Below are 15074 nucleotides of genomic sequence, written 5' to 3'. Positions count from 1 at the left end.
TCTTATGTGTGAATCAATCTGGGTGGGAGGGGTAGCGTAGAGCTCGGATGTAAATAATGGTCAGGCTAGTAGAGGAGCGTGGTTAGAGGTAGGATTGGTCGGTGTGATAGGTTGTGTGCTGGTGGTGGGGGTTGCCTGGGGAAGGGTTTGGGGTTTTGTTACTTGTTCTTTTATAATGGGGAAGATGTTATCCAACAGGTTTAAGCTGTGGTTTGTTGATTGCATGAGAATGGTTCCATTATTATAGATGGTAATGGTTGCTGTCGCTTTGAAAATTTGGGTGGAGGAGATAGAGATGAGGAGACCGTGCGCGGTTTTCCTAGTGGAGTGTTCGTGAATATAGCCAGGAAAGCTTTCCTCCATTGTGCTCTTCGTTTAGTGTAAAAGATGATATCCGTGGTTATGTGAGCTTTGTTTGTTGAGAAGTAGGGATCAGAGATGGGTGTTTCAGGGTGTAGTTTTATCAGGTTGGGTTTAAAGCGTTTGGATGCTTTTCGTGAAACGTTGGGGGGTAGATGATGGTGTTGGTATGTGTGCCTGTGAGTTCCATGATGGGGCAGGCACTGTTAATATGTGATATGGCGCTGTGGGGTGAGAGGTGTGTGTGTGTGGGGCTCTTAAGGGGGTCGGTGCTGTGTGGGGGTGAGGGACTTGGGAGGGAGAGGGGAATATGAAGGAGGGTGATGGAGAAATTAGGGTGGTGGTGTGTGTAGGGTGTGTATGGTTCTTAAGGGGGTTGGTGCTGTGGGGGGTGATGGGCTTGGGAGGGGAGGGGACTGTGACAGAGGGTGATGGGGCAACTATGGTGGTGGCAAGGGTTTGGGCATGGGGAGAGCTGGGGTTGGTTCTAGTAAAGTGGTGATTGCATTATGATATGCAATTGAGGGGTTGGGGTGGGGCGGGATAAGTAGAGAATGAGGTAGGGAAGGATGCAGATAGCTTAGTTGAAGTTGCAATAGAAGTTGCGAATCTGACCTGAGTGGATAGTTGGGGAGATCAATGAGCGAAAGCTAGTAGCGTTCTGGGGCTGGTCCATTGTGAGGGAACCAGTCCAAGATGGCCGCCTCATTTGGAGTGGAGAGCATAGTCCTCAAAATGGTCCGGGGTAGTCCTATTTCGCTTTCCATCACTCTAGTGATATTGATGTTATTAGTCATATTTCACTTGTTGTCTTCTACTTCCTTAGAGGATCACTGATTCTGTCTCGAACAAACAACAAGCTAGAGGCGTACCCCTAAGTATTGGAGTGTAAGTAATTGGGCCGCCATTTTGCAGCTTTAGTTCGAAAGACTGCTGCAGATTGAGGTGTAAAATGGTCCTTAATGAAGTGCCGATCCTTCCTATGTATCTGGAGATTATTCCAGTGTTAAGTGCTGCAAAATGAGTGTACTTTGAGAGTTCCTTGCGGGGCCTCAACGCTATAAGCTGCGTCTGGGGGTGCGGAGTAGAGCTGTGGGCATCATTCGTATCTTGTTTTCAAGTATGGGGCAAAAAAAGAATGGAGAGTAAACTGGTACGCTGTCCACTGCCCTGATCAACGCTGTTATTCAGCTTTAGGTCAAAAGAATGCTGCTGTTCGTAATTACGATTAAAAATGTAAAAAGGTCCCCAATGCTGCGCTGATCACTCCTATGTATCTGGAGGTGACTCGAGTGTTGAACGTTGTAAAATAAAGTAAGTGCACTTTGGGAGCTCCGTGAGGGGCCTCGACGCTATAAGCTGAGGATTGTATTCTGAATTAGTTTTTCCTAAGTTCATACTCATTGACCTAAACATCTCTGCAGTTTGCAGAGGCGAGCATAACTCACCAAGTCCATGAAAAGAATAATTATTTTAGACATGGAGTCAGTAATAATTAAAAAACCAAATCCTTATGTATTGCAGAACTGGTGGTGCATAGTATCACCAGTAAAAACAACTCCTCGTATGTAAGTTTCTGGCTCTCTTAGTGATCTGTTCTATTTGATCCATGTCGAAGTCCAGTTTAGCAAAACTTGAACTTTAAATAGGAAAGAAAGGACATTATGTGGTGAAGCCAGTGCATCCACTGCAGAATACTCCTTCCTTCCAAATGACTCTAAAAGGGAGGAGCAAAGACTGATGGTCCATAACAAATTGGCATGGCACCTCCTGCTACATGAATGGGTAAAACTAATCCTGGAACATTAGATCTACATCTCCATGTCTTTTAAGTAGTGATTGTTTAGCACATCAAATTAAGAAAGTTGGCATTTTAGAGCAAGTGTACTGTCAGCGAGGTAAACTACCTTGAAATGTGCTTTCACTTTCTGTTAAAGCTGGTGGTGGGTGCTATAATTGCTTAGTGGTTGAGGGAGGTGGAATACGAGCAAAACTAAACGCACTAATAAAAGCAGTCAAAATAACTTACCTGCCGCACCGATTGCTGCTGCCTTGCTCCTCTTCTCCGTTTCTGGACTTCAACTGCGCAGGCTCCTAGATTCAAAATCCCATAGCTTTCCCAGAATCAGAGAAGCGCTGGGATTGGTAAAGGTGGCCTCATTTGCTGCTCAGACAGTGCCTGGGGTGTTTTTTCAACCCGGCTGTGCAACACAGCTGGGTTGGAGAAACTTAAGTGCTGCAAAGTGTGGTAACAGACGACCTCAAAATGCTAAATAAATCCTACTACTTGACAACCTCCTGTCCTGTGTCTAATTAAAAAATAGATCTAAAGTTGGATCCATTATCAATTTCAAATTTACAAAGAGCGGTGGGAGCGCTGCTTTCAGATCTCTTACTTATAGGGCTTCCTTCAAGGACATTTTAATCAGGGGCGGATCCTCTGTAATGGCAGGAAGTGCCGCCCCCCTGCTAAATGAGGGAAAATAAACTGAGAATAAAAGCATTTTATTCTCATTCTATTTTTGCCTAACCGCTGTCGCCGCGAGTCTTGGGCGGGACCAGGGAATCCTGTTCGACAGGCATAGCACGGAAGGAGTGGTGGGCCCTTTTAAGTGTGCATGTGTTTGGCCAGCCACCACACATGCACACTTAAAAGTGCCCATTGTATATTCATATCTGCTACTAAAATCCTTGATTTGTTTCAGAAATGAAGAAAATAACTGTACGTTGATGACAGTGAGTGTTCATTTATTGGGCTATTCTGGTTCTGAGTTTTTAACCCTGTCCACTGTCTTGGGACACTTTCCTGTGGCAGCTCAGTTTTCTGTGGGTGCAGAGCATTTATATAAACCCAGAATAACTTACTAGCTTTAACTGCTCACACTCCCTACTTTTAGAGAGCTTAGTTCTAAACAGAAGAACTTGGTTGAATTGCATAAGTATTGTCGACACAGAATACTAACAAATTACTTCCAGCAGCCTTGTTTTTTTGATAATCAAATTTATTATAATCCAAGAGAACAAGAAATTAATTGGCAGCAAATCAGACACGTTATACATGCACAATGCAATCCTTGAGAATGACAGAGATCTATAAAAACAGTCATCCAGCAGCCTTGTTAACAAGTAATCAGATGTATGATGATTGTAGAGCATTGAGGAGCAGACACAATTTTGACTTGGTTATGCTAGTGACAAATTAATAAATACACACTGTATGCAAAACCGTAACAGAGAAACAAAAATTATATGAATTTATACCTTCAAAATAGGACAAGGGATCGTTATCAATTACTCTCATTCCCAGTTGAAGCTTACCATTTTGGGGAGTAGGGGAATCCTCAATAATAATACATTTCTTTGTTATGCAAGCCTCAACATATGATTTATTTCTTCTAAATTGCACACTATCAGTTTCCCAATTTCTTAAAATCAATCTGATTAGTCCAGGATGATTGATATCTGCAGTCCTAAATTCTGAGTGGTTGATTAAAGTTACCACCATAAGTGACTGGTGCTCTCCATGTCTCCCCAACCCCCCCCCCCCCCCCTCCCTGTGAACAGATATGCGCTTGTGGCTGGAAGAGTGAATGCTCTTTTCTCCTTGTATCCACAATCGATCCTGAAAAATGTGTCTATTTTAATCCTAAAAAATGGTAAGTGAAGGAAATGTATACTCAAGCATGTGCTTGTTTCTACCATCTTTACAGAAATCTCAATGCCGGTCGGTCCGGAGCGCAAAGAATCTGAGGACATGGAGGCCGACGGTGACTCTGCTGCTGAGATGAATGGGGAGGAAGATGAGAGTGAGGATGATCACACTGGCAGCCAGTCGGACACTGAAGAAGAGAGCTCTGGTGAGTGCCCTAGCATATTGACCTCACACACCTTAAGCAGTAGGGGATGAAAGAACACCCTTTTTAGCTTGTGAGTAGTCAGACCTTTTCCATCTCTAAATGTTAAGATTGCTGCTCTCTTGGTTTTCCCCATACAATACCTTTCTAATTCTGCAACAAAAATCTAAAGTAAGTTGTATTTCTTTATCCTTTTTCCGGAGAGAACAACATATGTACCAGTCTTTCTGTGTAATAAGACTGATGGTTTGTAATATGTTTCCTTGAAGGTACAGTTTCATGAATAGGTTTTGGTTTCAGCCCCTTACCAGTACTTTTAAGAAGAATTCCTCAGTTTTTTTTGTTTGTTTTGTGTTTCATGTGAGAAGGCTTCTTTTTTTAAAATTAGAATTGCCGGAGTACCCACAGTTATACTTGTTAGCAGCGTATGTATATTGAGTTAACACCCCTTTAGGCCTGAGAATATTTCACTTGCAGAACTTGTTTCTTGCAGTCCTGTTTTTATAGTTTGAAGATAGTTCCATTGGTTTCGGAGACCTGCTTCATTCGCAATGTGAATTTTTATTAGAATGTTTATTAATAGTAACTTCCTTTTGTCACACTAGTTAATTAAGACTAGGGTTATTTTTGGTAACAAGACCACTGTATTTGTTAGATTGATTCTCCTTATGGCAATAAGGTTTCTTTATGGGAAAAGTTTAGGTGATTATCAAAATCCCATCCACTTAAGAATATTATGGCTGTCTGTCAGAAATAAGACATTGAGCTAGGAGAGATGGAGACTAAGATAATGGAACGCTGTCAAATAATTTATTGAAATTATTCTAAAGCACAAGTTTGTTATTATTGCTTTTACTTTTTTGATACATTTTGTATCAGATGAGTTTATTCCCAAAATTTCAAAACTTTGACTCCCTGTAATTAATGTCAAAGACATGTCTTCTAGGCGATAGCTTCCAAACTTTCTTGGTTTGAAGAAATTGCCTACTGCCTCCAATAGCAAACTCACGGATGTTTCAGAAAAATTCCTCAAGATTGCTTATTTAAGGTAATAGTGTAGAAGAAACAGGAAAAAACTGGATATCCGACAAACTGGAGACCAGACAAAACCTTCCAGCTACTTCAGGCCAATCAACAACACAAGCTCAAAGTTGGAAGCTGAAACATGGGAAGAAAACGAAAAAAGCACATCGAGCGAGCATCAAGCATAGTTGCAACGCAACATGAACCCAGTTCAGTATATATGTGTGTAATATTACACAGCGGCATTCTTCAGTCTGTAGTTATAGTTAAGTCAGCGTTTCCATGAGTAATAACTGTGGCACCATTTAACAAATCTGCACCATGCTTTAAAAAAAAAAAAAAAAGCTTCATCCACCTATATTCCTTCCTAGAAGTTTTTACTGCATTAATCCGTCAAACTAGGGGCCAAGAAAAAGAGGGTGTCCCAAAACATTGATTTCCTATGTTAATTCTCGTAGAAAACTTTGCTCTCCAGTGCAGGAAAAGCTCTTTAACGGAATGACACCATATTTGCCTAAAAGTTAAACCTTATTTCAAAAACGTGCATTTTCTAAATTGGTGTAAATCTATTTAACATTTTCACGAAATTTACAATCAAAGATGTGTTTTGATTGTGTTTGAAGGGGTTAAAACGTTAGATATATATGAATGGTTAGCCGCGTGGGAGTCGAGTAGTCCAAGGAGTGAGCAACAAGCATAGTTGCAACTCAGCGTGAACCTCGTTCAGCATAATAATGTGAGACAAAGAATGCATTAAATATTTCAATGTGTAAAATACAAATTAGAATATGCAAGGACACCCTTGTATGCAAACAAATAAATAATATTAAAAATAGCCAGAACTATTTGAAGTACTAACAATTTTTCAGAGACACCGCAAATACTGAATGATCAAATCTTCCCCTACATGCAATGTTACATAGATGTCGCATGCGATGGGAAATAACGGTTCATCCCAAGCAGCAGCAGGTTTCGCTCGAGCTAGAGAGGAAATACAAACATTACCAGTGACCAGCATGGAACTCCATCTGTGCCCAACCAGAGAGATTCGATACAGACTCAGAAGCTGCAGCGCCTGCCTGCGTTAAAGAATCAGTCTTGCTACCATCTTTGACAGTTGCCCTGGTAGAGGTCTTCCACCATTACCATTCTCAATCATGGATAAAGTGATTTAGCACTAGCTACTGCACTGTACAGTTTTGCTTGTTCTCTTATAATGTACATTATGCAATCCTTTTACTTCTACAAAGAGCAGTTTGGAATGGGATAAACAAAATATGCACACAAATATATGGAGGCATACGCAATGCCTCAAAAACATGACTGCATGTAGGAATGTGCCCCTTTTTGCATGGTTTCCCCCCACTTTTTACCTGATGTTGATGCTCTGTGACTAAGTGTGCCCTGGGGGGTTCCTGCCAACCAGGTACCCAGGGCCCATGTTCTTTCCCTAAATCTGTACTTTTGCAAACCCAATTGGCAACTCTGGCCACATGTAAGTTCCTTGTAAAAGGTACCATGGTTACCAAGGGCTCTGTGACCAGGGAAGACCTTTAAGGGCTGCAGCACATATTGTGCCACCCATAGAAGCCTTGTACCCTGACGCCCACATACTGCCATTGCAAGCTGAGAGTCGACATGGCACATATCCCTGTGTCTCATGCCCACAACCCACTGCCTATGGCATAGGTCATCCACCCCTCTAGTTGGGTGCACTATGCCAATGGTGAGGGTACTGGGGCATGAGCCCGGTACCTCGACAGTGTCTAAGTCCGTTCTTAGACATTGTAAATGCAGTAAAGCCATAAAGAGTATATGGTATGGAGGTTGTAATTACAAACTCCACATAACCATAATGGCTTTACTGGAAACTAGGAAGTTTGATATCAAACTTCTCAGCACATTAAACCCACACTAATGCCAGTGTGGGTTTTAATGTAAAAAGCTCTCAGAGGGCATCTTAGAGATGCCCCCTGAAAACTGACCTGATTTTAGTGTCTTGGCTGGCTGGCTACTCGCCAGCTGCCACCCCAGACTTGTTTCTGGACCCCTGGGTCCTGCAACAAAAAACATCCTGGGCAGAGATGCCAAGCCTCTTCCCCCAGGGTGAGCAGGTCCGCGAAGGGGAAGCTTCAAAGGCTTGCCGCCTTTGTGGGCTACCCCAGCCATTTGCTGCTCCCAGCATCTTGCCCCCACGGGTTCTAAAAACCCCACTTGGGGCGTGAGAATCGGCCAGAAAATCAAGATAGGAGAGGTGTGCCCACCTTTGCCAACTCCACCCCTCAGGTGGGGGAGGCGAGGCGAAGCACAACTCTCCGTCCAAGCCATCTTGAAGATGGGGACACCCAACCAACCAGAGTGAGGCCTATGCCCCCTTCTCACTAGAGAGTGGCATAATAGGTGTGTACCCACCCCAAGGAAGGGACCCATTGGTCCCAAAACTTTACCTACCTAAAACGCCCCTAAATTTAGTATTTGGGGGCAACCGGGAACCTTGCCTCCTCAGACAAGAAGAAACAAAAAGAAGTACCAAAGAGCCCTGATTAAGGAAGTAGAGGAGGATACCAACTGACTTAGCCCCTCCCCTAATGGCCTGTCCCGACCTCGACCTGCTCCAGCGGAATTTGGTGTGTCCTGCAGCTCCCCAGAACCTGGAGGACCTGCCTTGCCTTCCCCAACCAGACTTTGTCTCCCGTGAGCACTGGATTTGCTCACCAACAGACTCTGTCTGCGGCCAAATCAACGACTCTTCACCACTCTGCTCCCGACGCCCACGGCCCGAGTTTGAGTGGCCCAACACCATGAGGAGGTCTCCCAGGCGATCTGGTGATACCTGACCTGACTAAAGTCTCCCGATGACTCCTGCAGCCCCTTTCTGGAGGATCTCTGCAACTGGAGCAGGTGAGAAAAAACAGACGCCAAAAGACACCCCTGCATCCAGCGCCCTCTGCCTTAGGTTGTTCAACCAACGGTTTCCCGGCATCCCCCGACATCTCAGCTTACCTCTCCAACCAGTGTTCGCCTCTAGCTGATCTGCGTCCCGAGCCTGCAGTGTTAGTTGAAACCGGATAATCCCAATTAGAAGTAACGGGGCACCCAATGCCAAAACAGCACCCTGAACCTGGACTTCCTAGTGTCGCTGTTGGTGCACCTTGGGTGCTAACTTGAACACCCCTTTGCCCTGTGCTTAAGTGTTGGTGCTTTGCTCCCTCAACCATGTGACCTGCTCGTGAGCAGTCACCAAACGGAGACACCCTATCCCCTTTGGATAACATTGGGCCTCCACACTCTGCACCTGGCCGCCCTAGTGCCGCTGAGGGTGCTCTTGGAGGTCATCTTTGATCCTTGGGGACCCCTTGTTCTAACCCCAGAAACCCAACTCCCAAAACCAAGTACGTACCATTAAACAGATAACTTCATTTCCTCCCAGAGGATTGCATTGGCTGCCTTTCTGTAAAAAAAATAAGTTCGAAGTTCGAAGTATGGAGTTGGAAATTCTGTGAAAAATCATACAAGTGTGTTTTGACCACTCGTGCCTCAAGCTCAATGGGGACAAACGGAGCTTATGCTTTTGGGCAATGCCCCTGTATTTAACTCAGCTTTGTTGTGGCCCAGTTGTCTTGGGCCCGCTCCAGTCCCTAAAGAGCAAAGAGCAAATTAAGAGTCTGGCTAGACCGCTCTTTCACCTTTAGCCATCAAGCAGTAAATCTCTCCGCCTCCTGCTTTGGTATACTCAGAATGCTACGAAAGATCCTCCCCCTCCACCCTTTTCAAGCCAGAAGGATCATGGTCCAGGCACTTTTCCTTTCTCGCCTCGACTACAGCAACGCTCTTTATCTGGGTGCCCCTCACTCAACCATCAATAAGCTCCAGATTGTTAAAAACTGCGCTGCTCGCCTCCTCTTACAGACCCCGCGGTGGCAGTCGGCAAAACCTGCCATCAAGGCCTTACACTGGCTGCCGAACAAAGAGAGGATTCAGTTTAAAGCCATGTGCCTTGCTCAGAAAGCTTTCTGGAAGACTGGCCCTTCCATCACCCAATCTTTGATTATCCCTTACGAACCTAGAAGGGTTCTCCGATCCACCACTGCCTCCCTCTCTCTTCTCCCCCCCCCCCCCCCCCCCCCCCAGAATAAAGAGAGCTAGAAGTAGCGGACGGTCCTTCACGTACAACGCATCAACTCTCTGGAACACTCTCCCTCTTTCCCTTCGACAGGAACCCAATCTACTTATCTTCCGGCGGCTCTTAAAAACTTGGCTCTACAAAAACTGGCTCTAACCGGTTCTGGCTGTGCTGTCCGTGGGAGGCCTCAGGGTAGCCATCGTGCTTTATCAATTTAATTTCATTCATTCATTTTGATACAAATTGCATTACTTAACTTTATCCAGAAAATGTCCTAGTGTGGTATCTAGGTATACCACACGGAGTAAGAAACGTAATCTGAAAAGTAACTTAATAAGTAATTTCAATAGTAACTGAAAAGTAATTTCAACTGTATATGAACAAGGGACCTACCTGTAACCAATCCAATTGCATTTCACCGCATTCAAACTGAATTCAACCTAATTATTTTTGCAAAATACTATTACACTTACCTGTACCAGGCCTGGCTTGGTTCTAGAAATAAAATACAATGAAATAATATTTTTACACAAGCAGTCTTGGAGTGTGTGAAATCTCCCACTCTACCACAAATATAGCGTAAGGAATTATCTACTTTTACCTCTGCCTTCCTTTGGGGATCCACTGCACTCTGTACCTTACTTTGGTATAATATATATAGAGCCAGCTTCCTACACAGCACTATATACAATTTAAACATAAAATGAACCTAGATGTTAAGCATTTTATACAAATGTGCCGAAGAATCTTAATCTGACAGCTGATATTCTAGACTTGTATACATTTGGGGAATGAATCCTTAGAGTTTCATCCTTCTGCACGTTCCACAGACTCTTGGACCTATACTAGCAACTCTGATTGCCCTGTATGACTTTTGAGGACATTTGTCTTTTAACTTTGTTTACCAACCTAACATTTACCCTATCGTTTTTCTGAATGGTTGATGTACAACCCATCATGAGCCAAAGTTGATGGGTGTTGGAGCACCTTAGGGAAGGACATTTGCCGATAAATATGCAATTTGGTTTCATTACAATTTGTTGAGCATAAATTACTAATTGGAACCACTCTTTGAGGAAGTTCATGTTGAGGATATTTAAATCAAAAACATTATAGTGGGGGTGTTTAGGTCTATATCCTTCCCATTCTTTAGGAGGAAAAGCCTGTATCAATGAAGCGACCACTTCTTTTTTCACCCATTACCATTTGACTCTCAATTTTGTCAGCAAGGAGATCCAGACATTAGTCCAGCAGACTTGCATTCAATGTCTCTCGAATTCCAAGCAAATTTGTGCTGTGTAGATACTGATATTTGTTTATTTCATGTTATATTATCACATTGAAATGTTCCTAAATTAATCCTTCAAAAGTAGCAGCTGGGTATGGTGTCATATTGTTTGACTTGCAGAATCCGCAAACTACTCAGAAGGTTTTGCAGATTGCTCTAAGTGACACAAAAAGGGTTTAAACTACTAGAGGGCGGTCATTTCCAACATTGCTGTAACAATTCATATTGGGTTGTATTGTACCGGAATAGGAGTGCAGTCCAGTTATTGTCATTATCAAGCCACAGCATGGCTGCCTGCTGAGGAATCGAGTCGGTAGGACTGATGCCGGCAGACCAGAGGGAGACTGTCTCCCCTTTGAAACCAAAACCGCTCAGAACCTCATAACATAGCAAAAGACTTCATCTAACCCCATCAGCTGTAAAACATCAAACACTTTAGTCAGTGCTGATCTTGAAGTTGATTGAAGAAAGGTATGCAGTCTTCAGGGATTATAGTAAAACCATTTTGTGAGGATGGGAAACGTACATGTACTTTCTTCTATAATTATGTATATTGACACCATTATCTGAAATGTATATTGCCTGCAATATATACATGGAAGTTGCCAAGTGGCAAGAATAAAACCATTAAAAAACCCATAAGATGCAGTTTTTGCACCATGTGAATTTGGACAGCTTGGAACGTGGAGTCTTGTATGTATATTTTATTTCATAATAGCAAGTGAAAAGCCTTCTTAGATATATAAAAGCACTGTTTAACTTAGAATACACTCTGAAGTCATCTCAGCAGTAATACCACTATTGTGAGATCTTAAAGTAGCCTCTTAAGAAAACGATAACAGTGAAGTTCTGTGCTCATCAAACTGGACATTTTAATTGTTTATGGCAGAAATCGAGAAACCAACATCACGTTAGTGGTTGCTTTCTTTGAGCTGCATATTTATAATAAAGATTAGGTACAAGGGTTTAATTTCACCTTATTTAGGGAATCGGAAGGTCTGATTTAAGGTGGACTTGGCACATTAGGAAAGTAATTTTGTAATGTTTAGTATTATAGATTGAAACACTTGAAGTGACCGCCATTTTCCTTTCTGCAGAGATGGATGATGAGGACTGTGAAAGAAGGCGGACCGAGTGCTTAGATGAGATGTCTGATCTGGAGAAGCAGTTTGCGGAGCTGAAGGACAAGTAAGTAGTGCAACCTCAGGGATTTGAGAGATTGGGTGGGCGAGGTGAGTGTTGCTGCACCAAACTGAAGTTGCTTAGAAGTGGAGAGCAGACTGTGACAGTATGATGACAGAATAGAATGCCATCTCCATATGGGGAGAAGGCAGGGCTTTGACTCTTTCAATTAAATGCATGCTTCAAGGTTACTGACTGTGTTTTGTTCATCAGTGACCAGATCCATTAACTTCCTCAGCCCTTTGCTAACCTCTACGAGAGCGACTTTATCTTTGTTGCATTTCTTTGGCATTTGCATGCTTTAATCTCTGACATGTCACTTTATCTCCTTGGGCTAAGGATTCTGATTTGCGGTCTGACTTTGGGGCCAGAGCTGTGGCTCTGTGACAGTGCTCTTTGGGTGATTGAGACTCCTGTCAGCTGGGACCTTTAGGCCTAGGGGAGGACATTTGATAAAAGGGGATGTATGGGTGGGTGGAGGCAGTTGGACCACACTTGTTCCACATAGACCACATAGACTCCTTGAGAGTGCAGCAGCTTCTACAGGCATCAGTGGCATTACCAGGCACTTGTTGCTCTTTGACAACATTCATAAACCTTTGGCGGGTGGGGTCTGATGACTTTTTTTGCATGGGTGTTTATGCAACTCAGTAAACCCCTAGTAGTTTCACCCTCTAGAGTGATGAGAGTGATGGAATTTGGATGGTAGCCCAAAAGTTTTGCTGCAATTTACTCATTGGGGAAATATTGGGAATCTGTATGAAAACCTACCATGCTGTGCATGACCTCCCCCAAGGGTCCAGACTACCTCTGGTTCTCCCCACAGACCTTGTAGACGCCTCCCTCGGCTCGCCCGAGGTGCCTCCACATCGCGGGACAGGACGTGGCGTCTCCGTGTAAGTGGGTAAGGAAATGGACTGTTTCTGACAGAAGGGGTTCTTGGAATTGCAGCAAGGGAGGAGGAGGGGGTAAAAATGCTATTGAAAACCTAATTAAGGGGTTGTTTGGCGAGAGGGAAAAAGGCTGTCCATATAAGTTGACCTAGGAAATTGGCAGGTAAATGACCATTCTTAAAAGTACATTGAAATAAGTCTTTGGGAAAGTCTTCCGCTTAAGGGGCCTTAGTGTGAATGCAAGGTTGAGGAAATAGAGAAGTTTAGAATTTGACAGTGAATCAGGGCTGCAGAAGCCTATTCCACCCTGTGTTAATACGCAAGTATTAGGTGGCCTCCTGCTTTGTTTCTTTCACAGATCTGTTGCTCCTCTGTGTTCTATATTGTATCCTCCTCCTCCTCCTCTCCTGAGAGATTGTTCAATACATCACCTCTGTCATAAATAGTTATTTTTTTAGTCCTGACCTTCCTTTTACATTAAACATAACCTTCAGTTTTAGAAGCATCCTTCTCCTATCTCTATAAATATGTTTATCTTTTTTGTAATGCATTTATTTTCTCTCTTCTTTCCTGCAGTCCTCTCTGTGATTGACATTTGATTTGTTGCACCCCACCGCAACTCTTGGCGGGCCTGAGGGTTCGATCTTCCTGCCCACCACCTCTGTGTTTATCTGACGTTACAAACAACTTAACTCTGACCTGTACTAATGGATTCCTCATATTTATTATAGCCTTTGGCTGTGCTGAACCAGGCAATAAAGTAGGGCCTTCACCATTGTCCCCAGGGAGGCACTCCATTGGTTGAACAGGCAGCATGCTCTCTTCCTAGTTCCCCATAATAAAGCACATTCATAAAATGAGCACCTGGAAAGAGCAGGATGGCAGCTGGTTTTGAAGATCATGCTGGCTGTGGGTTAACCAGTCACATTTCCTTCTCGATTGTGGTGATGTATCTTCATTTATTTAGACTTTTGGACCGGTGTAAAAGTGGAGACAGCTGACCACTGAAGTCAGGTGGTTGTACTGGACGTCTGTAAGAACGGAGTTGTCATTGTCGTGGATGGTGGGCTTGTTGTATGATGTAAGGAATTTTCGTTTGATTTATGCTGGGGTGAGAATTCATGCTTTGCAGTTGGCATCTTCTTTGTGATGTGGTTTTTAAAGGAGAGGTAATTTTTTCATTATGGAGTTTAAAGAAAACCTAGTTTGGGACTTTTTCAGTGTGGTTTGTGACATGGATCAATTCTGTGTTGTTGAGATTCACTTTAAGATAGGTGCTTGATAGAGGATGTCTTCAGTCGGACAATTCGTGTAACTGATGAGATGTTAGGATGGCTTTTGATCACTTTTTTTGGCTCTTTGGTGTCATAGGTGTCCTGACCGATATGGATGTAGTGGGTGGCTTAAAGTGCTTTTAGGGGATCGATGTCGAAGACTAAAACTGAAGATTGGATTGATCCTTGCTGTACTTCGTTGGTCACATGCTATCCTGTCTGGTGGGTTGCATTGGAAGCAAGTATTGCAAATTGGAGAGGATGGAGGAGAACCACTGTAATATAAGCAGAGTCCGTGAATCCCACACTAATTATCAGGATGTTCAGTAAGGGCTGTTGTTTTATGATATCGAGTGCTAGTGAAAGGTCAAGAATTACCAGATGGCTACTGTTGTTCTTTGTTATGACAAGGGCATTGTTGACAACAATATTCTTTTAGATTGTTCTCCTCCATGGTGTGAAGGCTGACTCATAGTTGTGAACGAGCAAGATGTCATCAATAGACGTTTGCAGTTGCATGGGGGCTTCCTTCATAATGATTTTGTCAAGAAATATTTAATTAAAAGACCACTCCTTAAACCAATAGTCAAGTTCTTTCTCCCCTTGCATGCTGGCCAGGACAAGATAGATAATCCAAGTACACTAATAAAACCATTGCTTTTAAGTGGTAGTTCTCCAGAGTCTAACATGTTACAGCACTACACTTGAGCAAGCAGCAAGATTGCTAGCGCTCACATCCACCAAAGTACTCTGTAGGTGCTGTGTAATGATGTAAACCATGTCCCCGAGTTAGTCATTGCTTTTGCCTACTGTCTCTAAGCCACTTAAATCATTAACCAGCTATCGCCATGACAAGTCGGCCATCTTAGCTGACTGTAAGGTACAGTATTAAAATCCATTCGGAAATGCAGATGCTTCTGAGGCATCACTTATCTCCACCAAACCCTGTATTTGTCCCTTTAAAAACTGAGGGATGTCTCATTGTTATTGCACTGGAGAATAGGGTGCTACGCTAGGGAATACAGTGTGCTACAATTTATATAAGCCACTGGTTTAATGCCTTGCGACTGAGGACCT

At 43.3% G+C, this 15074-nt stretch overlaps 1 protein-coding gene across 16 annotated transcripts in view; it reads left to right on the top strand.

Annotated features, from left to right (window-relative positions):
- The window catches only part of BRMS1 (BRMS1 transcriptional repressor and anoikis regulator), a 292161-nt gene that overhangs the window by 19632 nt on the left and 257455 nt on the right, over positions 1-15074 (top strand). For 8 of the 16 annotated variants that reach the window (XM_085625426.1, XM_085625418.1, XM_085625424.1 and 5 more), the window contains exons 3-5: positions 4071-4217; positions 11746-11836; positions 12657-12734. In XM_085625426.1, coding sequence (XP_085481552.1) covers positions 4079-4217; positions 11746-11836; positions 12657-12734 — 308 coding nt within the window. In that variant the 5' untranslated portion in view covers positions 4071-4078. The remainder of the gene's footprint in view (positions 1-4070; positions 4218-11745; positions 11837-12656; positions 12735-15074) is intronic. The other 8 variants (XM_085625430.1, XM_085625422.1, XM_085625420.1 and 5 more) reach the window with 1 other exon arrangement.

The sequence above is a fragment of the Triturus cristatus genome, chromosome 9 (assembly GCF_964204655.1).
Source record: "Triturus cristatus chromosome 9, aTriCri1.1, whole genome shotgun sequence".
NCBI lineage: Eukaryota > Metazoa > Chordata > Amphibia > Caudata > Salamandridae > Triturus > Triturus cristatus.
Note: the sequence above shows the minus strand (reverse complement) of the source record. Positions and strands in the feature narration are given on the sequence as shown.